Source organism: Hylobates moloch, unplaced genomic scaffold (genome assembly GCF_009828535.3).
Source record: "Hylobates moloch isolate HMO894 unplaced genomic scaffold, HMol_V3 SCAFFOLD_3, whole genome shotgun sequence".
NCBI lineage: Eukaryota > Metazoa > Chordata > Mammalia > Primates > Hylobatidae > Hylobates > Hylobates moloch.
In genome coordinates, this window is record NW_026652278.1 from 7,065,489 (window position 1) to 7,091,608 (window position 26,120).

The following is a 26,120-nucleotide window of genomic DNA, read 5'->3' on the forward strand; positions in this document are numbered from 1 at the left end:
CCTCCATTTTTCATCTGCTTGTACTCAGAGCAGATTGAGCTTACATGAGTTTGGGTAAGAAATAAGTGCCCTGTTCGTTGTGAATGCCCAGGCTGTTACACAAAAATAGCACACAGGAAACAGTATTGCAAAGGTCAATTCCTCTAGAAAGGAAGGGACAACAAGCCATCTATCTGAAATTTTCATGTGCAGATCCTGGCCTCTGACCCTACACCATTACCTAACAATCCAGTATTGAACGTGATGTCGGCTTCCATTTCCTGTGAATGAGGAGGCAGAATTTCCATCCAAAGGCAGACCATCTGCCGGACGCGGGATTTGCTCTTTGCCTTAGCTGGCTGTTATTGATGTCTATGAAGGCTTTATGGAGACAGTGTCAGCCCAGGCCGCTTGCTTCACAGAGATGGTGAATTACAGGGTTGAAATCCAGGGCTTGCAGCTAGGATTTTATTTTTCTTTATTTTTCCTCTGCAATGGCTGTTTTGTTTCATTCAGTCAAAAACAAATCAAGGACAGTCTTGGGGCACATTTAGTTCTTTGGAGGAAGCTTTGCAACATCCAGGTTTAAAAGAAATTGGACTTTTACAGTCAACATTAACAATTGAATATTAAAGAGCAAAAATAAATTGATCATTAAGAGAAAATGTATACAAGGCCCCCAGCCCAGTGCACAGCACATATTAGGTCCATTGTGAATAAACCATTTAACCAGTCAGAAGGGTCCAAGAGGCCAGTGGCTGGGCTCATCTGCAAGCAAATCTGGCCCTTTGAGCTGGAAGAAAACAATTGTCAATTCTCCTGCGTCGATGTGTCTGAACTTCTATGGGCCACAAGTATCAGGATCACCTAAGTACTTGCTAAAACTATCCTTCCCAGACCTTTCTAATGAGAATCTCCAGTGCAAATGCCAGAGGAACTGAATTCTTAACAGACATTCCAGGGATCAGATAGGTTGGGAGACATTGCATTAGTTCACCTGGTGCTCACAACCACCTGGGAGGTTTGTATTTTACCTTCACTTAACAGCTGCTAAAACTGAAGGTTGGAACTCAGGCTTAAAGAAACAGGCTTTATCTTTAACAGATCTGAGGTTGGGCTCTGACCTACTTCACTGTGTGGTGGTGGGAAAGCTACATCTCTACGCTGCAGTTTCCTCATCTCTATATTCAGGATTTTAAAAATGAAATAATGCAGGTGAAAGACGTTAGCACAATACTCCAATTACACGAGGTATGTAATGAATTACGAAGTAGTAAATAGTCTGTTTTCGCGCTGCTGATAAAGACATACACAAGACTGGGTACTTATACAGGAAAAACGTTTAATGGACTTACATATCCACATGGCTAGGGCAGAAGACATGGAGGGGCAAGTCATGTCTTAATATGGATGGCGGCAGGCAGAAAGTGAGAGCTTGTGGAGGGGAACTCCTCTTTTTAAAACCGTCAGATCTCGTGAGTCTTATTCACTACCATGAGAACAGCACAGGAAAGACCTGCCCCCATGATTCAATTACCTCCCACCAGGTCCCTCTCACAACATATGGGAATTCAAGATGAGATTTGGGTGCGGACACAGCCAAACGATATCAGTAAACAAGCCTAATCATTATTAAATAGGTTAAGTAACTAGCTCACACTGTCCAATAATGATGATGTATCAGTTTGATCAGAAAGAAAAGTCTTTGAAGGCAAGAGGCTTTCTCATTAGTTTAGTTTCCCAAGTCCCTAACATAGGGTTGCTCGTGTAGATTGACTGAATGAATGAACAAAAGAAGTACACTGCAACGCTGGTTGGTAGTACGGTTAGATATGACACAGGGCTTGAACCAGGCCTGGTTTCCAGATCTGGTACTGAGATATGGCAGCATTGGGAAGGGGGCTGGACAGCCTGTGCCTCCCACTAAGATTTTTTAAAAAGAAAGTCCTGCACCTTGTTAGGAGGATCGACCTGGGTTTTGGGAACACTGCACAACCTGCTGTGGGAGGGAACTCCTGAGAAAACTCCTCCGCAGTGGGAAGACATGGTATGGAAGGCAGCTTCCTCAAATGCTGGATAAGCGCCTCCTAGGAGTGGGTGCTCAGGTAGGAATCGGTGCGAGGTCGCAGGACCAGGATGGAATTTCTGCAGGTGGTCCTAGGTCTGAGCAGCCCAGTAGAATCACCTGAAGCTTTGAAAACTATTGAGCTCCACGCATCGTGGGAAACCCTGAGTTAACTGGTCTCTGGGGCTGGCAATGTCTTTAACTCTTACTAGTCTAATAAGTCCCCAAGGTTGGGAATCATGGTAACCCGCAGGGTGGGCATCAGCCATCCTCCATAGCTCCAGCCATTTCTGTCTGTGCGGGCCTCCTCGCTGCTGCTTTTGATGGTCTCCCTGAGGGCCGAGCGAGGCTGAAGAGGTGGGGTCAGCCCGGAACAAGGATGAGAAGGCAAGGCGCACCATTCTTTCATTGGTGTTTCTCCAAACACCCTAGGCTCCCCTGGCCCCACAGCCTGGAGAGTCTCATTCTGAAAGCGTAGGAGGGCGCCCAGGAATCTTTTTAACAAGCCAACCCAGGTGCTTCTTACAATCAGGAAAGTTTGGTGAACGTCACTGTACACCCTTTTCTGGGTCCAGGTCATGGAATGGAAACGTGAGCCAATCTATCAACGTAAAACCTAACACTGTTGATCAAAAGTAACGCCCAGGTGTCTTGTGCCTGCGAGTCCAAGCTTGTTTCTCCGGCAAGAGATGCCCCTTTGGGCGCTTAGGGCCGGGCGGGGTCGCGCGCCGGGCTGTGGGCAGCGGTGGAGACCTGACCCGCACTCCGAGGGTTTCCGGAGAGCCGGGGAGCGAGCAGCAGAGTCATCGTTTCCAGCTTCAGCCTGGAAAGCTGGACCATGCCGCCGCGTGTGCGCTTGGCAGCCGGGCGCCCCAGGCCCTGCGGCCACATCATCCTGGGGCGGGGACGTGTGCGCTCCGGGCGCCCGGCCGCCACCGAGCCACGTCTATGCCGCCGGCGCTCGCGGCCAGGGAGGCGCCCTGCCCCGAGCCGCCCACCCCCGGGGGTGAGCGAGCCGCGGCTCCGGGCGGGACCCTGGCGAGGGGACCCGAGCGGTCTCTAGGACCCGCGGGACGCCGCCGACGGGCGGGGGTGCGGGGGAGAAAATAATTTGTTCCGCGGTAATAAGAACGGTGACTGCTGGCCGTGGATCCATTTCACAGACCTGCCTTCTCTCACTAACGCTCTTCCTCGTCCCCGGGCCAACTCGGACAGTTTGCTCATTTATTGCAACGGTCAAGGCTGGCTTGTGCCAGAACGGCGCGCGCGCGCGCACGCACGCACACACACGGGGGGAAACTTTTTTAAAAATGAAAGGCTAGACGAGCTCCGCGGCGGCGCGGGCGCTGCGCGAGGGCTCCGAAGCTGACTCGCCGCGGCAGGAAACCCCTCCGGTCGCGACGCCCGGCCCCGGCTCCGCGCCCGCGTGGTATAGTGCAGCGCTCGCCGCCGGGCCCGAGAGCTGCTGCACGTAAGGCCGGCGACGATGGCAGCGCGCCCGCCGCCCATGGCCCCCGCCCGCGCCCTCCTGCTCGCCCTGGTCGGTGCTCTGCTCGCGCCCCGCGAGGCCCGAGGTAAGTCGCCGAAACCGGGCGGTGCGCTGCCCGCCCCGCCGGGGGCACCTCACGCTGCGCCCGGGCGCGCCGAGGTCCAGGACTGCCCCGAGGGGTGACGCGCCCCGGCGCATCTCCTGAGCCCTGGGGCTCGCGCTTCCAGCGCGGCAAGACCGATCCCCGCCCAGGTGCCAATTCCCTGGGGAAGGGGGACACTTGGCCCGCAGCCCCGCAGGAGCCAGTGCCTGCTCCGGAGGGCATAGCCTCGGGACCGCTCCCCCGTCCTCACCCTCTTGGGTGACATTTGCAGATGTCTCTGTATCTTGACATTTACACGTGTCGCTCGGGACGATGAGTGTCGGGTCCTCTTGCTGGCCCTATCCCGCAGTGAATACCCCCACCCCAGGCTCCGGGCCAGCCCTTCACCAGGTTTCCTTTCCATTCCCCGCCTCCCCCGCTAACACACTTAGGGGGGCGCTCAGCGGCCCCGCAGGTGAGGCAGCCTCCTCCTCCGCAGGTGTGCCTGCTGCGCTCCACAGCAGGCTCTATTTTCATAAACTGACTCTCTTACTTACTTCTTTAGTTTCCTCTCTGCCCCTCTTCCTGGCTTCCAGGTCACTCCCTAGCTGTCAGTCCCGGGCAAACTTTAGCGGAATTCTCCCTCCTCCCTCCACTCAGTTTCTCCGCCGTAAATAATCGCCCACATCAACTTGGTGTACAGCGAGAACTTACTTAGTTTAACGTGCGGATCTTATGGTTGTTTTACAGACTTAGGTTTTTTCGAGTTGTAGCCCCTTAAAATCGAGCACCTGTGGCTCCCGTTTGCACAGTGAGGACTCACCCAGCAGGTGCCTTTTTAAAAATCCGGCAACTTCCCCGGGTCTCCGCCGCCGCCGCCTTCTTTCTGCCGCCTGGGGCGCTGTCGGTCCACCGATGAACGACTTGCCTTGGCCGCAAGCTCTAAATTTCTGTGATTCTATATAACAGGCATTTATTTTTCAACAACTGGCCTCAATCACGAACCGTTACCACTTTATGATACGTTTTATTTTGCGATTGCCACTGCTGCTCTCCGCCCCCACCGCGTCTACTGTAATGTGGCTAAAACCCAGTTCTTGTTAAAATCCACACTGCGAAGACCAATTTGGGGATAAATGATTAAATACAAAGATTGCACAAAGCAATGAGAAAGTCAAGAAAGAATACTGCTGAGGGTTTAAAGAACTCTACGACCTGTAGTGAATAGTGCTTTGAAAGACTTTTAAACAAAGTGGTCCTTTTGAATGTTTATTGAGAAAGAACTTTTTAAAAAACGGAAAATGTCTCAAAGTGTGCCTAACATGGTCTTTAACTTGGCACCTGCTTTGTACACATAAAGAGAAGTCTACTGAGCAGGGACAAATTTTTTTTTGGAAGAAAATGTTTATTAAATCCAGCTAATAATGGGAAATTATTTCTTGGGTGCGTGCGTGTGGGAGGACTTTTACTATTTTATGAGTTCACCTTTGGTAGAGAGAGTGTTTCCTTAAGACAGATATGACCCAAAATAGAAAACCAGGGAGGCCTAAGCACTTTGAATGGGTTACCTATTGTGATATATTCCAGGATTCACTGCTTGTTTACCCTTAGATTCTCAGTATCAAGTCTTCAATCAATCAGTGCCCCAAATCATACCATTGAGGCTGTATAAAACTCCAAACATATAATGAAACATTTCTTTGCATTGGCAAGAGAAAAGGAGGAATTACTACCTGTTGAGTCTAAGCCTATTCTGAGTTTCTCCCTAGCCTCGTCTGTACTCTGAGCCCTGGCACAGTTGCCTACTTGGTACTTTCTGGGGCAACTCAGCCTAACAAGTCCAAAACAGAACCCTAGATCCCAGACTCTCTAGTTGCAAATCATTCCTTCCCCAGTCTTCCTGAACCCAGTAACAACCTCTTCTGCCTTCTCCACATGCCCTGTGCTGACATGTAGGCAGTCATCCCTGTGTCTCCCTTTTTACTCCATAAGCCACCAACCTCCTAAGTATATTCCCATCTACCCACTTCCTTACATCCTGCAGTGTGTCTTTCCCAGTCCAGGCCACCTTATAGGAAAAATGTAAGTCAGAATAGAGTTAAACTGTAGGACTCCGAGTTGATCTCTACTGAAGAACTGGTGGTTGGTGGGGAGAGACTCCCACACATTTGGGTGACCAGAGGTGAAACATTCGGTACTGAGAGCGAGAGTAGGGAGAATACTTGGTTTTTGGTTTTTCTCATCCCTTACACAACCTCTATTTTTACCTCCACACTTTCTGGAAAAACTATCAACCTCCTTTCAATATGATCCAACACATCAAGTAGTCTAGCCATGATTTCTTTTTTTCTTGATGTCATCTTTCCTAGATCCCTTCATCCTCCTGTTCCAATGTGACTCACGGGTTACTTTTTAGGCATACATTACAGCTGTTATCTCAGGACTACCCTTATTACCAAGACACTAAGAATTCCTCTTGCATCCTTCCTGTGTTGAATCATCTATATTCTGAGCAATATAAATTTTTCTTAGTTCATTCCTCATTTCTGTGGAGCACATTTTCCAGTAACTTCCTGAGGAAGGGTGTTGGGGAGATACAACTTTTTCTGATAACTCGTGAATATGTCAGGGATGCTTTCAGCTGCAAATAACGAAAAAACATGACAGCAGCAATTTTTTCAAGCCTGTATTCTTTACAAGCAGTTGCAAAGTAAGTATTTTGATTGCTGGTGTAACTGGTGTGTCAGGTCAGTGATGTGATCAGGGACCAAGCACTTTCTTTTATTTCTATCTGCAGTACTTAGATGTTGACTTTTGCCTTTATGCTTACTTCCTCGTGGTCTCATGATAGCTGCTGTACCTCTTGGCATCATATCTGCATTCCAGGCAGTAATACAGCGGAAAGGACAAAAGGCAGAACCAGTCAAATCTATTTGCATCAGGAAAATAATATTTCCATAAGCCTTTGTAGTAGATTTTGTCTTAGATATCATTGGCTAGACTGTGACACAGGGCCACTGCTAGCTTGTACAGAATACTAGAAAAGTAAATATTTTTAACTATATGCATTGCTGCTTCAAACAAAATAGTTCTGTGAGTAAAAACGAAGGTTGGAATGTGTCTCTGGCATACCTTGTATAAAATATATAGATAAACACACATTCATTCATTCCACCCTTGATTGCTAGTGTGTTTAGGTATAAAATTCCAAGAAAGGAATAATATTTCCTCAGTATTTTATAAGGCATTTCTTCATTGTCTCTGGCCATTACTGCTTGAGAAGTTGACAGTATTCTGCTTGTCAAACCTTTAAATGTAGTCTTTTTTTCTTTTTGGAAGTGATTATCTTTTTTCTTTGTCACTAGTATTTTTGCATTATGTGTTTTAGCAATGCTCTTATCAGTAATTGTTAGGAACTCAGTGGGCCCCTGCAGTTTGAATATTCATATTGTCAAGTCTTAGTATACTTTCTTATATTCATTCTTCATTTATTTCTTCCTCACCGTTTTTACCACAGCTTTTCTGAAACTGCTATTAGCTGAATGTCCCAGCCTCCTGAAAACATCCTTTAATTTTCTTATCTATTTTTCATCCCTTTGCATTTTTGTTCTACTTTCTGGGACAGTTGTTTAATTTCATTTTCCAACCCTTCTATGTAAATTTTTTTGGCCGGGCTTGGTAGCTCATGTCTGTAATCCCAGCACTTTGAGAGGCTGAGGCAGGAGGATTGCTTGAGCCCAGGAGTTCAAGACCAGCCTGGGTAACATAGTGAGACCACCCCCGCCGCCTCCCCACATCTCAACAAAAAAATTTTTTAAAATTAACTGGGCATGGTGTCACACACCTTTAGTTCCAGCTACTCAGGATACTGAGTTGGGAGGATCACTTGAGTCCAGGAGGTCAAGGCTGCAGTGAACCATGATCATGCTGTGTTACTTCAGCCTCGGTGACAGAATGAGACCCTGTATCAAAATAAATAAATAATTTTAAATTTTATCCTACCACATTTAATTTCCAAGAGGTTTCTTATGCTATGAATGTTCTTTTATTCTTATCCTTATTATAGTGTCCTCCTCTTTTTTGTAATGGATGTAAGATTGCTGTTAACTCTGAATGTGTTAGTCATTACTTGTTAAACATTTTTTGTTCACCTCATTCTCATTGTTAGCTTTGAGATTCTCTTTCCCCCCTATTTGTTTAATCTCTGTCTGACTTTCTTCAAATGTCTGATTTTGGGCTCTCTGCTGATATTTAGTAATGGGGCATTAAAGAGCTGATTAGAAGCTCTGTGTACTTCCACAGATGGATTTATTGACTGATGAACATTCATTTTGCTGAGAGACGTCCACATATCACAGACTCTATTTTTCTTAGGCTGGTCAATTTCTCCAAGGAAGAATCCTTTAGCTTCCTGCCAAGGCGATTTCAGTCTGGCAATTTAAGCCTGGCTCTAGGGCCTGTGAGCTGAGCAGGGGAAAAGAAGATAGTGTTGCCATTAAGTATGCTTGTATTGTTTAAACTTAATCCTTTTGTTTTCAGTTCAGCACTTTGCTACCCCCCCACTTCACGATTCCTGGGAGTCCTTATGTACAGAACTTCTCTACTTCAGTGTCTTCGGGAAATACACCTCCCGTGTTGGTCAGAGGAGGATAGGCAACACCTAGCTGTGTTGGCTTTGCAAGGGATCTAGGGCTCTAGCTTCTCCTTATACAGGTTTTCAGCCTCAGCCTGTATTGGCCTTGGCCCATACAGTGACCCCTGTTCCAGGGCCCAGTGCCCCCTGTTCCCACCTTTCCAGGGTTCTGCTTATCCATCCCACCTTCTGATGGCTGCCCTCCTTTCCAGCTCATAAGTTCCCATTCCGTCTTCCCTGCTAAATAGGTAACAACTTGTCCATCCCCTTTCCATCTTCCAAAGCTTTGCTGCTTAGTTTTTTAATTATTATTATTGTTATGTTTTTTTTGAGACAGGGTCTTGCATTGTCACCCAGGCTGATGTACAGTGGTGCAATCATAGCTCACTGCAGCCTCAACCTTCTGGGCTCAAGTGATCCTCCTACCTCAGCCTCCCTAGTAGCTGGGACTCCAGGCACACACTACCATGCACAACTAATTTGTTCTTAATTTTTAAATTTTTGGTCAAGTGTGGTGGCTCACACCTGTAATCGCAGCACGTTGGGAGGCCGAGGCAGATGGCTCACCTGAGGTCAGGAGTTTGAGTCCAGCCTGGTCAACATGTTGAAATCTTATCTCTACTAAAAAAAAAGATACAAAAATTAGCCAGGGATGGTGGCAGGCACCTGCAATCCCAGCTACTCCAGAGGCTGAGGCAGGAGAATCGCTTGAACCTGGGAGGCAGAGCCTACAGTGAGCCGAGATCGTGCCACTGTACTCCAGCCTGGGTGACAGAGTGAGAGTCTGTCTCAAAAGTTTTTTTAAAAAAATATATAATTTTTAAATTTTTATACAGATAGAATCTCACTCTATTGCCCCAGGCTGGTCTTGAACTCCTGGGCTCAAGCATCCTCCTGCCGCAGCCCCCCAAAAGTGTTGGAATTACAGGCATTGAACCATGGTACGCAGCCTATTATTGTTATTACAATTATTCCCTTATTGCAGGGTTTCAGGAGGGCATACAGATAAACACCTGTGACTCTGCCATGTACATTTAGAATTTAGCCAAGGCTTTGATTACCATGCTCGACATATAGTGTATTTTCTTTCTCTCACTTGTCATTTGGCACTTTCTAACTCCTTCCTTGTGGAAACAAAAATTAAACTCATTTTTAAATGTTTCAAAACTTTCTTTTCAAAATCTATAAAAACTCAAAGCCAACATATACCTAATTAGATAAATGTTGCAGCTGTGGAAACTGTAACAAAATTTTTCTTAAGGAATGCAGCTACATCATTTAAAGAAGCTAAGCACATTCCTTCCTGGTGTAGATGATGCTGTAATGAACTCATTAGAGTTGCAGAAAAAAAATTTTGTATCAGAGTGTGTTTCAGAGGCCTCCTTAAGCTAAATTGTTTCTGCAGCGTCCATGATTTACAAAGACAGGTGTAGAATTTTCAGATGTTTCTTCTGTACCAAGTGGCTAAGCCCTACAACCCTTTGGCTGTGTGCCCACAGGGAGCTATATGAAGCAGCTCTGGAGTATGTCCATGCTCTTTAATTGTCAGGTCTCTGGGCTGGAGAAGTGCAATTGGTATAATCTAGACAGAATGTTTTTGAAGGTAGTTGCTATGCATTTGTCATAGTTGTTTCTTCATATGTTTGGTTAGTATTTTTTTAAACCTAAAATCGTCATACCAGCACATTGTTACTTAAAAAGGAGTTTGTTGAGTGCGTCAGTGCCAGGAGCGGTGCGCAGGTCTTTGCGTGCTCTATCTCTTGCAATTCTGCTGAAAGAATCTTGTTGGTCCTGTTGATACCCTCATTCCAGGGAAGAGGAAATGATAGCCTCAGATAGTGAGATCAGCAGTGTCAGGGGCAAGGCAATCTAGTCTACCTCATGCTGGAGACTGGATCTTAACCTAGCTGTGGCAAACATTTCATAACCTATCTTTGCCGTAACTGTAGCAGTGAGATTGTAATTAGCTTGGATCTCAGCAGAACGGTACTGCAGTTCAAGTGAACGTTATTTGCCAATTGAAATGTGCACATTAAATATTACACTTTCTCACAGGCTGCCATTTCAATCTTCATACTTTCTCCAGCCCATTTTTCACCCTGTTTCTTTTGTGCTTTATCTAATGCCCAATATACCTTTGCCTCCAGTTGATAGATGGGATGGAAAAGCCGAATAATTCAACATCATATTGATTTTTTTTATCCTTTAAGCTTTTATGTCATTCCAAGGCTACATTAAGAACTCAGCTTCTTGGCAACTGTTTAAAAAATTGGACAGCTTCATTGGATAACGATTTCTGTCTGTTTACCTACTCCTGGAAGCCTTGAACTGCTTAATCAGTTTAGATGATCCATTCTTAGAAATTTTGAAGCACTTTGACATGTCTTCCCCTAGCAGGCATGGTGAGCACTGGTCTGCAATTTGGCCAAAAGATTCCTTGTATTATGTGTTGCTATGTTTGTAATTAAAGCCAGGATACGATGGAAGCATTTCTTGTGAGAGATATGCTCGCTTGAATCTGAATGTGATCTGAGAACCCAGTCTTGCTTTTTAAAAAAAAAAAAAAAAATTGAAACCTTGGGAGTACATGAAGGATTGCTTAGATATATGAGCGACTTTTTTTATATATATACTTTAAGTTTTGGGGTACATGGCAGAACGTGCAGTTTTGTTACATAGGTATACAGGTGCCATGGTGGTTTGCTGCACGCATCAACCCATCATCTACATTAGGTATTTCTCCTAATGTTATCCCTCCCCTAGCCCCCCATCCACCTGACAGACCCCAGTGTGTGATGTTCCCCTCCCTATGTCCATGTGTTCTCATTGTTCAACTCCCACTTATGGGTGAGAACATGCGGTGTTTGGTTTTCTGTTCTTGTGATAGTTTGCTGAAAATGATGGTTTCCAGCTTCATCCATGTCCCTGCAAAGGACATGAACGCATCGTTTTTTATGGCTGCATAGTATTCCGTGGTATTTAAGTGCCACATTTTCTTTATCCAGTCTGTTATTGATGGACATTTGGGTTGGTTCCAAGTATTTGCTATTGTGAATAGTGCTGCAATAAACATGTGTGCATGTGTCTTTATAGTAGAATGATTTCTAATTCTTTGGGTATATACCCAGTAATGGGATGGCTGGGTCAAATGGTATTTCTAGTTCTAGATCCTTGAGAAATCGCCACACTGTCTTCCACAATGGTTGAACTAATTAACACTCCCACCAACAGTGTAAAAGCATTCCTATTTTGGTTTTGTCTTCATCCTGGGTTTTTTGTTGTTGTTGGTAGTGTTCCTCAGAGCCTGCATTAGGATTTAGGGTCTGCATTATACCTTAAAATGCAGCTGTTGTCTGCCTATGGAAATATACATTCCTGAAATTAAGCATACTAAGTAAAACTTTTAAACTAAAATCATTATTTCAGCCAATTTCAGTATAATTTGAGAAGATCATATAAAAGATGATTGAAAAAGAAATCTGGCCCCATCATTCATTTATTTCTAAAATATGACAATTTTAAAGTTGAAAAATGGACACAGAATAAGTTATACACCCATATTTTTGCCAGCCAGATTCTACTTCTATATATGCTTCAGAATTTTCAACATTTAAATATGTAAAATGTTAAAGATATATTTATAGCTATCCCTTTTCTCCCCACCATTCAGACTATTTTATCTCAGTCTTCCTTTTGCAGAGGCTATACTACTTGAAGTTGGTTGGTTCATGTGTGTTTGTGTGTGTGCATGTGTGTACACACACATACCCCTAATCAATATCTGATATTCTTTATGTATTTAACTGTTAAGTAAATGGTACCCTACTGTATATGACAACCTTCTGCAACTTTTTAAAAAATCAATATATATTTCAGACATTCATATATGTGCTTGGTTCATTCCTTTTAATTGAATGACTGAATCATAATTTGTTTACCCCTCTGTTGATAATAAATATGTTTTCCCCAACTTTTTGATATTGCAATGGTGCGAGGATCCTTGCTATCTTAGGTATGGGTGCAAGCTCTAGGGAACCTATTACCAGTGAATTACTGAGCTGCAGAGTACACAGATGTTTTACTGTAACATATTTTGTTAAGTTGCTTTCCAAACTGGTTGTACCAATTTATGTGCCTACTTATTGGAGAGCTCTGGTTACCTATGTGGTTGTCAATACTTGGTATTTTCAGGCTTTTTAAATGTTGCCAAGCTGGAGGTTAAAAATTTCATTGTTTTAATTGGCATTTTTCTCATTACTAAAGACTCTAAGTTTCTTATGTGTTTATATGCTCTTTGTATTTCTTCTTTGAATTATTTATCTTTATTTACTCATGTTTCTTTTTAAGTTTAGTTTAAGCAATCCTCCTCTCTTTCCTGAGCTCCAAAATAAATTTTGATAATTTCTTCTAAATTTAAAATTTTTGCTTTTCCCTTTTAGAATAACTGGAATTGAATTCTTCTTTATTGTATGAGATCCATGTCTGTTTCCCCCCATCTGGAAAACCAATTTCTCTAGTAACATTTGTTGAATCCTTTTCTACTTCTGATAACCAGCAAGCACATACAGATATGCTTCTGGGTTCTTTGTCTTACTGTTCTATTTACCTCAGTTCCAGCATCGTATTGTTCTCAGTATCCCATACTTCGCAGTAAGCCTTCAGTGTTTAGATTGGTTGGCATGATGGTTAAGCTTGATTGGATTGAAGGATGCAAAGTATTGATCCTGGGTGTATCTGTGAGGGTGTTGCCAAAGGAGATTAACATTTGAGTCAGTGGGCTGGGAAAGGCAGACCCACCCTTAATCTGGATGGTCTGCATCTAATCAGCTACCAGCATGGCCAGAATATAAAGCGGGCAGAAAAAAATGTGAAAAGACTAGACTGACTTAGCCTCTCAGCCTACATTTTTCTCCTGTGATCATGTGAGTTAATACTCCTTAATAAACTCCCCTTTATATACACATCTCTATTAGTTCTGTCCCTCTAGAGAACCCTGACTAATAGAGTTGGTATGTAGTGGTGCAGAGGGCAGACACTGAAGCCAGCTTGCTGGAGTTTACAGATCAGCTCTGCCACCTGGCGCCTGACATGTGATCTTGAGAAAGTAACCATCCTGTGTGCCCAGACTTTCCTAGGTTTAGCACTGAAGATGACACATCACAGGAAACCTCTCAGTGCCAGGCAATTGGGATCGTTGCTCACCCCAAACCTTGAACAAACTATGTAATCTTTTTCTTTCCCTATTTTCCCTGGATGAAATGGTGATAATAATCGTATCTATCTCCACAGGGCCGTAGTACGGGTGAAAAGAAAGAATACATATACAGTGCTTTGAACAGTGCTCAGACCATGCTAACTATTCAATAAAGTATGAAGTTTAATGTCTGCTTTCCTTCTCCCCTCCTCTCCTTTAAAGTTATCTTGACTATCCCTGAAACTTTAGTGTTTCATATGAACTTTAGAATCTTCTTGCTAAGTTCCACAAAATACTGTATGGGGACTTGTAGGCTAATTTAGGGGAGAATTGACATCCTCATGACATCAAGGTTTCCCGTCATGAATGTGGTGATTTCTCTATTTATTTGTTCCCTTTAATGTTATTCAATAAGTTTTCAACAATATTCTCTTCAACGTTCTTGTGCATCTTTGTAAGATATATTTCTAGATATCCTAAGTACCTAATAGATTTATTGTCACTTTAGATGGTATCACTATTTTTTAAAAGATTTTAACTTTTTAATATGAAAAGTTTTAAACATACACATAAGTAGACAGAGTGCGATCAATACCTGTGTTTCTATCACTCAGTTTCAACAAGTGCCAGTTCATGGCTATTCTTGTTTTATCTGTGGAGTCATTTCCTTATTGAAAGTTCTAATTGATGTTTTCTTTTCAGTGTATAGGAATGTTACTTATTTTTGTAGGTTGACTTTGAATTCAGAAATCTTGCTCAATTATTTTTGTAATCCTGATGATTCAAATCATAGGTAGGTGATTGCTCAATTTTTATTCTAATAGTTTGTCTGTAGATTGACGTCATAGAAAATTCTAAGAAAATAATCACCTGAAAGGGTAAGTTTTGTTTTTTCCTTTACATTCCTTATGCATTCTACTTCTTTTATTTTTCTTCTTTCATTGGGTAGCACCTCCATTACAATGATAAACAAAAGGATTAGCCAGGCCCAGTGACTCATACCTGTAATCTCAGCACTTTGGGAGGGTGGGAGGGGGGGGAGGGGGGATTACTTGAGCCCAGAAATTTGAGACCAGCCTGAGCAACATAAGGACACTCCATTTCTACAAAAAAAAAACAAAAAAGTCATATGTGTGGCATGCACCTGTAGTCCCAGCTACGCAGGGAGGCTGAGGTGGGAGGATTGCTGGAGCCCAGGAGGTCGAGGCTGCAGTGAGCTGTGATCTTGCACTGCACTCCAGCCTGGGAGACACAGTGAGACCCTGTCTCAAAAAAGAAAGAAAAAAAAAAAGAAAGAAGAAGAAGTGATTGCTAGTCTCCTTTTTTTTTCTCAATTTTAGTGAAAATAACTAACTTTTGCTATCTTTACACATCTTTCTTTTCTTTCTTCTATTGTTGTAGGATTATTTATACCTACTTTTTCCCAGTTCTGTTAATTTAGAGGTTACATATTCTGTTTCCACAGTTTTAGCAGTACCATTAAATTTTTAACATTTGCACTTCAGCAATGGAGTCTAAAGGTAGTCAATAACTTCGGCCTCCTCCCAAACAATTACAGGCTAACCATGCTTTAGTGCCCTTCATTGCGCCTCCTGTTTTTTATTATTGTCTAGAATTTTAGTTCTGCCGTTGTGAAACACATCTCTCATCCAAAAATGTAGTGGGGAAATACTAGGCTTTGTTCTGTGCTGAGCAGTCCAGGCTTATGCTGATTTATCCAATGCAACCAGTTTCTTTCCTTTTTCTTTTTTTTTTTTTTTATTTTAACCATGGCTTCCTGCAGACCACTTCCACTTCTGGATCCAGTCGCTTCTTATTGAAGTAGTCTTCATTGAAAGTCTCTGAGTAGCAAAATTCCCTATATTTGTTTGCCTGGAAAATGTTTTTCTTTTTCATGAATGTTAGTTTAGCTATGTATAGATAGCCAAACCAGAGGTTGGCGATTGTTTTCTTTTAGCAGATATTACCTGTGGTATGCTGGCCTCTCCTGTTGTTGTTAAGGAGTCTTTCATTTAATGACTGTGCCTTTGCACTAAACCTGCCTTTTCCTCTGGTTACTTTTAAGGTAGTTCTTTGGTGGTGGTGGTGGAGTGTGCATGTTTGTGTATGTGTAGTTCTGCATTTTATTCATGTGTTTTTATATGGTTTTATATTAAGTTTGTGTATTTCTGGCCTTGCGGTGCTTCTTGAATCCAATCAATTATTTAAAAAAAATTTAGCAAGCATCTCTTTAATTACTGCATTGCCCTTTTTGCTTCATCACTTCCTTTAGAACTTTTGTTATATGTAGTTGGGCCTTATAATTCAGTCATCCTGTTTTTAGCTTCTCTTCATCTCTTTATCACTCTTTGCTTTAAATTCTGGGTGATGTCTACAAGTCTAAATTTCAGTTTACCAATTCTCTCTTGAGCTGTGTCTAAATGCTGTTTAAACTGTCTATTGACTTAACATTTTTCAATATCTTTAATTTTTCACATATGGAAGCTTTGTTTTGCTCTTTTTCAAACTTGCCTGATCTTTTTAAAATGTAATATTTTAAAATTATCTTCTTTTCTTTGTATTCTTACCTGTCTTTAATAATTTGGGATTTATATATTGTTATCCATTTCAGGTTATTATTTCAAGTTCTTAGGATGCTGATTCTGTATTACCATGGATTATCTCTTCCAATGCCTTGCAATTTTAAATTGTGAGTTCATTTTCAGCTTTCTTCCCTCCACTGCAACTCTCTCCACGGGAGTCCTATGTACCCTGGATTAGAAGAGTTTCTGTGGAGCAGAGTCTGCTTACTCATGACAGATGCCTCAGGGATTTCCCTTGTCTAAGCCCAGTTATTGTGGGAATTTTACACCACATGGCTATTCTAATTTTGGTCTCCATACCCATGTGGTAAAGGCTTGAAGTTTCTATTTCTCTTGTGAAACTCCCTAACCCTCACCAGATCTCTGGGGAGACATGTCACTTTGAAGTTTCCCTGTGGCATTTGCTAGAGGTTTTCTAGCCCTGGTGACTTGGGAAGGGCGGCCTGTCTGGGCTTGGTTTTATTCAAGGATCTTAGCTAGAGTTCTCTGACTTGTATGTTCAAGATCATACCTCCTGTTACTGAACTCACGGTTTCCAGGCTGAAGGCCTGTATCTGCCAGGCCTCTGTGATTCCATGACTTTGGCAGTGGGTGGATGCTCTGGCTAGGAATTCCTTAATTCCCTGATAATTTCCTTTCCCTTCTTTCTAGTTCAGTTATATAGGTTGTCACATTTTATTTAACATTTTTCTGTGTTTGTAGTAGAAAGGCTTTCTAGCTGTGTCAGCTCAGTCCACTGTGTTTTCAGAACTGGACATCTCTGATAATGATTCTTTGGGTCTTTTAGTCAACACGTTTGTTGGCTGCCTATTGTAATCCCAGATTTGTGCCAGGAACTGGGGATACAGTGTTGAGAAGAACAGACACCCTCATTTCATGGCCTCTAGAGCGAGCGGATCATAAAAACGTACAGAAAATGAGTTGAACCTGCTTGGCAGCTTCATTCTCAACTTCCAATACTCCAAACACTCAGTCAGAAAAGTCAGTCAGCTGCTTTCCTGCTGGCATGTTAGTCTTGGCCTTGGCAGCTGCAGGGGTGAGATGTGCTAATGATGGGGCCAAGCTGAGCTTTGGGGGTGAAGCCATCAGCTGTTCCCATCTCCCTCTGGCGAAGGCAAAATGAGAACAGCTGGGAAGCAAGGCCAACATCCACTCCCAGAAGCTGCTCCTCTGCCAGCGGAGGTGTCAACAGAATTCCAGTCATGTGAGCCTTCCAGGAGTGTATAGTGAATTCATTCTATACTTAAACATTCTAGTATACAGAGAAGATTGTACGATGGAGTAAGCCGACAATGGAAACACTCATTTGTATATTTTTGTAACCTTCAGAATGAGTGCTATGATTCCATATAGATTGATTTCTCCACTAATTTGTCTAGAAGAAAATCAGATCCCTGATTTGCCATTAAAATTTGGACATGTCAGATTTAGTCTATTCAATTCACTAAGCTTTACTTCCAGTTTCTTAGTAGAGAGAGTCTGCTCCTTGGGGCATAATTTATTCAGCTGCAATAGATGGTCCTCTTGAAACTTTTTTCTCACATTATTTTAGTCTCTTTTCTGTTTCTTGTCTCTGCTTTCCTTTAAAAAGGTGCTTTTCATCCTTCTTTCTCCCTCAGCACTGCTGAAGACTAAGCCATTGGTTACAGAGGCTCAGCAAGAAAGCAATTTCAAAAGAGGGAGGCAGAAAGGGCTGGGATAGGATATGGTTTGAAAAGCTAAATCAAGACAACTGTTTTCAAGCACAAAAGCTCCTAGTGGAAGCATCTGCTTCTCTTATGGACTTCAGTGACATAAAATAATGATATTTCTTCAGCTTATCTCCCCTGATATTACTTCCTTATGGATTTAGTGGGTCAAGAGTGCTGTGTGTTCTGGCGTTGTAGTTATAAAATTGACAGGTGGCTTGGATCATGGCCAGAATTCTGGACTTGGAGTGAGAAGTGGCTCTGAGTTCTAGCTTGGCCTCTTTATAGCTGTGTGACCTTTAGGAACCCACTAAATCTTTCTGAACTTAGTTTCTTTGTCAACAATGAGCAAAGATGCAGCCTACCTCCTTGGGTTGTGGTAAATTCCAAATGAGGAGAGGTTGGGGAATGTGTTTTGTAATTTAAGGTCTTCTCTTTCGATGGTACAGGGGGGCACATGGTACCACTGTTCATGTGTTCATTCAGTGGCTGAGGTTTGTCCTCATGCCTTGGACGGCACAAGTTCTCAGCATCCATGAGCCACTGTCCCCTTCTGCTCATGGTAGATGGGTGTCCAAGTTAATCCCAAAGCTTGACAGAGGGAGTGGCAGAGATTTGGGAGAGGAGGGCAGTTTCTATTCCGTTTTCTCCTACCTTAAATCTCATGTTTGCATCTTTGTTATTTATCAGTCTACCATTAGGGGCATCTCTGTTAACCAGGACTATTTGAGATTGTATTAATAATGTGAACTCTTTCAAATATCATTTACTTATAGCACACAAAATTGTCACTAGTTTCCTTCTTCTCTGCTGTATGGGACACACTGTGGGCTGGGCATAAGAGCTGCAGAGAATGAATGGTAGCAGATGCCTAGGCCAGGGGCATGAGTTTTCCTAGCCTTCAGCTTCCACTGGCTTTTTGAGAAAGAGGTGTGGGAGGGAGGATAAGCATAGAATGGCAAGGCAAATAAAATTTAACATGCCTCTCACGGTACTGGGTTGGCATGAATAAGAATTGCTGTAGAAATAGGAACCTCACCTTTGTGGATGAAGCAGACACATAAGCTCCTGACTTATATGTTAATTACCAGTTAGAGCATGTGATTGCAGCAGTAAAGCCCGTTAAGCACTCTACATCCTTGTGGCTCCAAACAGTACACATTTAGAACATCCAGAATCTGACAGAAATGTTCCACTCTAAGACCAAATATCGGTGGTGTTTTCCCATTTTACAGCAAAACGTAAGTGAATGGCAAGATCCCTCCCACACTACTAAGATTGTTCATCTGAATCTTTCTGAAACTAAGTTGCAGCTGCAATGTCTTCTGACTTGCACAGCAGCAAATGAATTTTCTAAAATGTTTACTCACTCTTAGTTCAGTGCATGATCAGACAACACCCAGTGGCTCCTGGTTACAGGTTTATCTGTGTACCTGGAGAACAATCACATTTCTGAGTGGTAATTGCTCTTTCTTCATAGGACAGAATTGAGGAATTCCATAAAGGGATTTTGCCTGTGTGGTTTCTGTGCTAGCAGTGGTTCAGGAGCTTCTCGTACATTCTCACCATGCCCTGGGAGGCAGACACTATGACCACTCTTTCTTCCAAATAGGAAAGCCAAGGCTAGGACATTCAGCTTGTGCAGTTATACGGCTACAAGGTGGCACAGCTGAGATTATGCACATGAATTACTGCACAAATAGGGAATATACTAGAAATGGGACTTACACAAATAACAGTAATAGTGATGACACCAGCAATTAACAAAACATTCAGCAGACTCTCGACTAATCCCTTTACATGAATTACGTGGTTAAAATATCCCTATAGCCCTTAGAGGTGTGGGCCATTATTATTTCCATTTTACAGATGAAGAAACTAAGGCATAGAGAACTCGTGATTTGCCTTAGCCCCCTGCATCTTATAAGAGGCTGAGCCAGGATCGAACTAGGCAGTTGATTTCAGGGCCCACATGCTAAACCACTGGTCTGCCAAGGGAGGACCTATGATGTCCAGGAACTCTTCGTACTCCAAACCCTTTGCAGCTATCTCAGCTTGTGTTTATCTTGGGATATTGGGATTTGAGGAGAGAACCTAGGAAGACACTGAGATAGAACAATACTTGAGTCTTTAGCTGTGCCAATCCCAGGAACTTGTCCTGTGGCCTCTGACCTGCAAGGACTGGCAGGAAAAACAGGACTGGAGACCCATTTGCAGGGCCTGGTAACTCTGACCTTTCATTTTCGCATCAAAGGAACATGTGGACTTACCAGCTAAAATTTATTCTTTCTGAGGGAGAAACTTACTGTTCAATAATTAAGCATACTATCTTCTGTTTTCTCTCACAAATAAAATGCAGGACTCAACCTAATAACTGCTACCTATGATGGCTGTAGAAAATACTTGTAAACATGATAAACGCACATGCATGAGTGCATTTGTTATTTATTGCTGTATGACAAATTGCCACAACTTAGTGGCTTACAATCACACCTGTGTACAATCTCACAGCTTTTGTGGGTTATGAATCTAGGCACGACTTATCTGGGTCCTCTAATTCAGCTTCTTTCACTGGTTTCAGACAAGGTATTAGCCAGGACTGGGTCTCATTCAAAGGCTCAACTGGGAGGGATCTGCTTTCGACTCAAAGAACCATGGCAGAATTCAGTCCCTTAAGTTGTTGAACTGAAGGTCTCAGTTCCTAGCTGGCTCCCATTTTCCTAATCAGTATTCTCTCCAATATAGAAGCTTGCTTCACCAAGGGCTGCAGACTGAGAAGGCAATATAATCTGCAAACAAGACAAAATCACAAGTTGTATAATCTAATCATGGTCTGTGAATATTACTATAGTCTATTGGTTAAAAGCAAGTCACTTAACCTAGGTTAAGAGACCTAGTGACTTGCTTAATTCTAACCCTACCGGGGTTACACATGGGAGTGAATACTAGGAGGCAGGGGCACTGGGAACCATCTCAACAGTCTACCACAGTGAGTTAATTAGATAATCAGCATTGTAAATATCAGGAATGGCTTTAACAGGTAGAAGCTTCTGTTTTCAGAGGTGTCCACTCACTATGTGCAGGTCTTAGAGCTGGCAGCAGCATCTGATTGGTAAGGTGGCTCTGTTTCTGCATTTTTGTTGCTTAGCTGTTTCATGTCCTTTTACTGCAGTGTCTTCATTGCCTTTGCCTGACAGTTCTTTTCCCACTCTCACTCCAACACTTGGCTGAACTCCTCCTTGGCTTAGACTTCACTTCCTCACAGGCAGCCGGTTCTTGGTCCTTCCCACCCAACCCCAGTCAAGGAAAGGTCCCCCTGCTAAATGCTCTCAAAATGCTATGTCTCCATCAGAGCACTTATCACATTCTAATCAACTGTTCGTCTTCTTGGTTATAATTTAAGCTCTGTGGTGACAGAGACCACATCCATCTTATTCTCTGTTGGGTCCCCCGTGCCTAGCACATCACAGCTGCTCAATAAATATTGGCATGATGAGTAAATAGTCCTACTTGGTGTGCTGCTTTTTCATTTCAACAAATGTGATTCACTAAAGCTCTACTCTTACATTTTTTGTGTTTGTACAACCTTTCATGTAAATGAATTTTCACTTTTTGAAAAAAAGACCATGTGTCCAAATATTTGATATGGAAAAGGTAGTTAGCATATATTAATGATACAAAAGGAACATCTTAAAGGAACATCTTTTGGAAATACTATGATGCTGTTATGGATGCTAATTTTTTTATTGGGTAGAAAATGTGAGCTGATAGTTTAATAAAAATCGCAAGAGGTCTCTATTAATTTTAGCTTTTTCTTATCTCCCTGAGAAATGTACAGATGCGAGGATGGGCATGAAGAACTCTATGCATTTGCTTGGGTTTGGATATTCTATAGCTAGCATTTAGTGATCTGGTGATGATAAACTTAACTATATATTTAATTTTTTCCTTTTTATTTCCTCTACCCTCATTTTAAACTTCTGAAGTGATTTTAGCCTAAATGAGTAAAAATTCAATTGGAGAATGAAATGACTCCTTCTAAAACAGAGCTCACCTTCTGCAACTACAAAGGCAAAAAAAAAAAAACAACAAAAAGCTTGCATCAGGCTAATTTGCAAATCACAAGTTTTACTTTGTTTTATGCTGCTTTCTTACATTGAACTTGGTTATTTTATTTACATCCGCAGTGGATAGTTTCAGTGGTTTGATGAAAATCATTTTTATGTACAAAAATTGGAAGACTTAACATGAAAGGTTATTATTGATAAACTCATAGTAATTTTAAAGGTACATTCCTTAAAGTTGTACCCTATTTATTGTTACAATACATTTTTTTAGTGGTTTGCCTTCAGTCTTTTGTAAAAAAAAAAAAAAAAATCACAAAATCTAAGCTGGGATCATAAAACAGTGAATTAAGTTATCAAAGGAATAATGTAATTTATGTTTCTGAAGAGTTTTAATGTAAATGACAACTGGGTAGCCTGATTAGTTGTAGTCCTGGGAATATGGACTACAAGAACTACCTAGGTTTCACAAATTAGCATGCCCATTCATTTGTTGTTTATCCTATATTATATATACACATACACACATATATATACACACACATGCATACATAAACATATATGCACACATATATATACACACATACACATGCACACATATACATTTATGTACATATAGAGATGGATCTGGGTTTATTACCTAATATTTTAAGGATTTTATGTCTGTTTTTATAAGAGAAAGTGCTATTTTTCTTGTTATATTATTGTCTGGTTTTGATATCAGGGTTATACTGGCCTCATAAGTTAAGGTTTTCTCACTTTCTGTATTTTATGAAAGAGTTCATATAAGATTGTTATTATTTCTCTCTTAAATGTCTAATAGAATTATTCAGTGTAGCCATCTGGGCCTGGAGATTCAAAAAATATGTCCATGTCATCTGAGTTAACAAACCTATTGGCATAACATGTTTCATAATGTTTTCTAATCACTTGATGCCTGTATTATCTGTAATGATGTACCCCTCTTTAATTCCTAAAATTGGTAAATTATGATTTTTTTCTCACTTTTTTCATCCTGCTGGGAATTTAACAATTTTATCAATATTTGCAAACAACCAACTTTGGTTTCAAAGATTTTCTCTTTTGTTATTTATTTTATTGATTTTTGCTACTTATTGCTGCTTTTCTTCTAGTTTGTCTTTGATTTGCTCTTCAGCTGCGTTTGGTTGATCCTTACTTAGAATATTAACATAACATTCTCAATTTCTAGTACAGACATTGGAAATGTAAATATCCCTGGTACAGTACTCCTTTAGCTGAATATTACAAATTTGTACAGGTTATTTTTTCATTATCATTAGTTTAAAATATTTTAAAAATTTCTTTCATCATTTTTTTCTGTGACTTGTGGCTTATTTAGAAATATGTTTTTAAATTTCTGAATATTTGAGATGTTAAGATTTTTGTTATTAATTTCTAATTTTATTTTCTTATAATCAGATTATGTCTTCTTTATTACTTTTACCTTTACATTTGTTAGAGACTTGTTTTATATTCCAGCTTATAGTCTTAATTGATGAATATTCCATGAATGGTTGAAAGGAATGTAAATTCTGCTGTTGTTGGATAGGGTAATATCCTGTAAATAGCATAGTTAGTTGATGGTGTTATCAAATCTCATATTAAGCTTACTAATATTTTTTGTTTGTTATTTCTATCAATTACTGGGAGAGGAGTAAAACCTTTAACTGAAGTTGCCAATTTATCTATTTGTACTTTCAGTTCTATCAGTTTTCTTGATGTATTTTGAAACTCTTTTTAGGTTTATACACATCTAGGATTGCTATGTCTTCTTGACAAATTGACCTGTTTATCATGATGAAATTTCCTCTTTATCTCTGGTAGCAATTTCTGTCCCACAGTCCACTTTGCCTGTGGCCACATTGATATGGCCACCTCAGCTTTCCTATGCTTAGTGTGTGCCTATGTATGCACAGAGCATCTTTTTTCATTTTTAAAAATTTTCAGTATATCTATATTTATGCTCAAAGTGCATTCTCTTAAACAGTGTATATTAGCTTTGCATTTTAATCTTTTCTGAGGATCACTACCTTTTCATTGAAATATTTAATCCAATTACATTTAATTATTCTTATGGAGAATTACATTCATTATCTTGCTGTCTTTTACTATTTGCCCAGTATGTTTTTGGTTTTTTTTCCCTTCTTTTCCCATTTTCTTTTGTACTGAGTAGTTTTAATATTTCCCTTTTTTAGCTGTAGTTCATTTTATTATTATATTTTAGTGTTTGCCATAGGGATTAGAATATGTATCTTTAACTTAAGAGAGTTATAGAAAGGATCATGCATCCTGCTGCCACATTCAAAAAGGCTGCATGAAATTAATATGGAAGCAATGTTTTCATACAGTAGTTTTATAGTTTTTGTATTTAAATTATTCATTCATCTATCATTTTTACATAAAAAGTGAGGATAGGAATCCATTCTCTTTTCAGATGACTACCCATTTATGACCACTGACTGTTTTATTTCCGTTGATTTGAAATACTACCTTGTTTATTAGATTTTTTATACATATTTGTGTCGATTTTTCTCACTTTTATTCACTTATATTGATCTGTCTATTCTTGTACTTAGACTGTATGCTTAATTATTGCTATTTGATAATTCTAACACCTGGTAGATCTAAACCTCTTATGCTATTCTTTCAGAATTGTTCAGTACGTTCTTGATTACTTTCCATATAAATTAGAATCTAAAAGAAATCACAATAAATGTGAGCAGGATTGCATTTAAAAAGCAAGTGATTTAAGACAGGAGTAAGCACCTTTAAAATTTGTGCTATGTGTTGTAATTGGCTTTCCAATCGCTGTGCTCCTTGATATCGTTTGGCTGTGTCCCCACCCAAATCTCATCTTGAATTGTAGTTCCCATAATCCCCATGTGTTGTGGGAGGGGCCTGGTGGGAGGTAATTGAATCATGGGGGCAGTTGCCCCGATGCTATTCTTGTGATAGTGAGTGAATTCTCAAGAGATTTGATGGTTTTATAAGGGGCTTTTCCCCCTTTGCTCAGCACTTCTCCTTCCTGCCTCCCTGTAAAGAAGGTGCCTTTCGTCACCTGTGCCTTTTGCTATGATCACGAGTTTCCTGAGGCCTTCCCAGCCACACAGAACTGTGAGTCAAACCTCTTTTCTTTATAAATTACCCAGTCTCAGGCATTTCTTCATAGCAGCCTGAGAACAGACTGATACACCCCTTTATGTTCTTCCTGGCCTGTTTCTCTGAAGCTTCTTCATTCCTAGTTAGTGGCATTATTGTTACCAATTATTATCATATTTTCTTTGCCAATTTTCTAGGTTAAAATATTCTAATTTGCATTTTAAATTTATTGTTGGGGTCTTAGGAGTCTATTAAACAACACCTTCCTTCCCCTCTTAGGTTCAGAAGTAAATGATGGCACAGGAAGCAGAATGTTAGAGAACAAACTATCGGTTATTAATACACAGCTGATCGTAGAATTTGGCTTTAGGTCTGTGGCTGAGTAGGCTTACTACTGTTTCACTTCCAAATTTGAGAGTCACCAATCATACTGGATAATATTAACAATGTAGCATCTTGCCCAACAGGGTCATATCCCTTAACATATGGCAAAGGGCAGACCAGAATGAGCATGCTGTAGACACATCTGAGATGACAGGGAGATCCCAGAAGAAATGAGCCACAAAATTAAGTTCCTCCTTTCAAACTGTTATATACATCACTATTCTTTACCTGGGGGAGTTAGGGGAAGGGAGGGAGGCCAGGAATATTAATCTAATGGAAATTTATGTACACTAAAACAAGGACAAAGGTGGGATGGTGATGGAGGAGTTGAGGGAAGGAGATTCTCTTTAAATTCTTAATAATGCAGTTTAATTTCCCCCCTTATTTTTACCAATAATTTGTGATTTTTTTAAATTGTTAGTTCATATCCTTTGGTCACTTTGTTATTGAGGATTTGTCTTCTTTTGATTGATTTGTTAAGAGCTGTTTATATATGACAGCACTGCCCTTTTGTGAGCCATAATTTGGAATGAACAGCATACCATTCATTTCTTACAAAGCATTTTTTAGGTGTTATTTTTCTTTTCTTGTCATTATAAATGGGATCCAATTTCCAATTTTATTTTAGTAATGATATTTCTTGTATTGGCTTATATACACACATTCTGGGACTAGCCTGTTTATTAAAATATCTTGCTGGTTTTAGTAGATGTTCAGTTGACTTTCTTGGGTTTCCTAGGTAACTAATCATATCACTTATAAATAACTTTTCTTTTCTAACATTTATTTCCCTGAATTGTTATTGCTTTATTGCAGTGTCTCAAACATAAAGAATTGCTA

General features: G+C 40.9%; 1 protein-coding gene across 1 annotated transcript in view; it reads left to right on the top strand.

Moving 5' to 3' along the window:
* The first annotated feature begins 3,530 nt into the window (after positions 1-3,530).
* ADAM12 (ADAM metallopeptidase domain 12) overlaps positions 3,531-26,120 on the top strand; it is a 367,967-nt gene continuing 345,377 nt past the window's right edge. The window contains exon 1 of the mRNA XM_032175291.2: positions 3,531-3,618. Coding sequence (XP_032031182.1) covers positions 3,531-3,618 — 88 coding nt within the window. The remainder of the gene's footprint in view (positions 3,619-26,120) is intronic.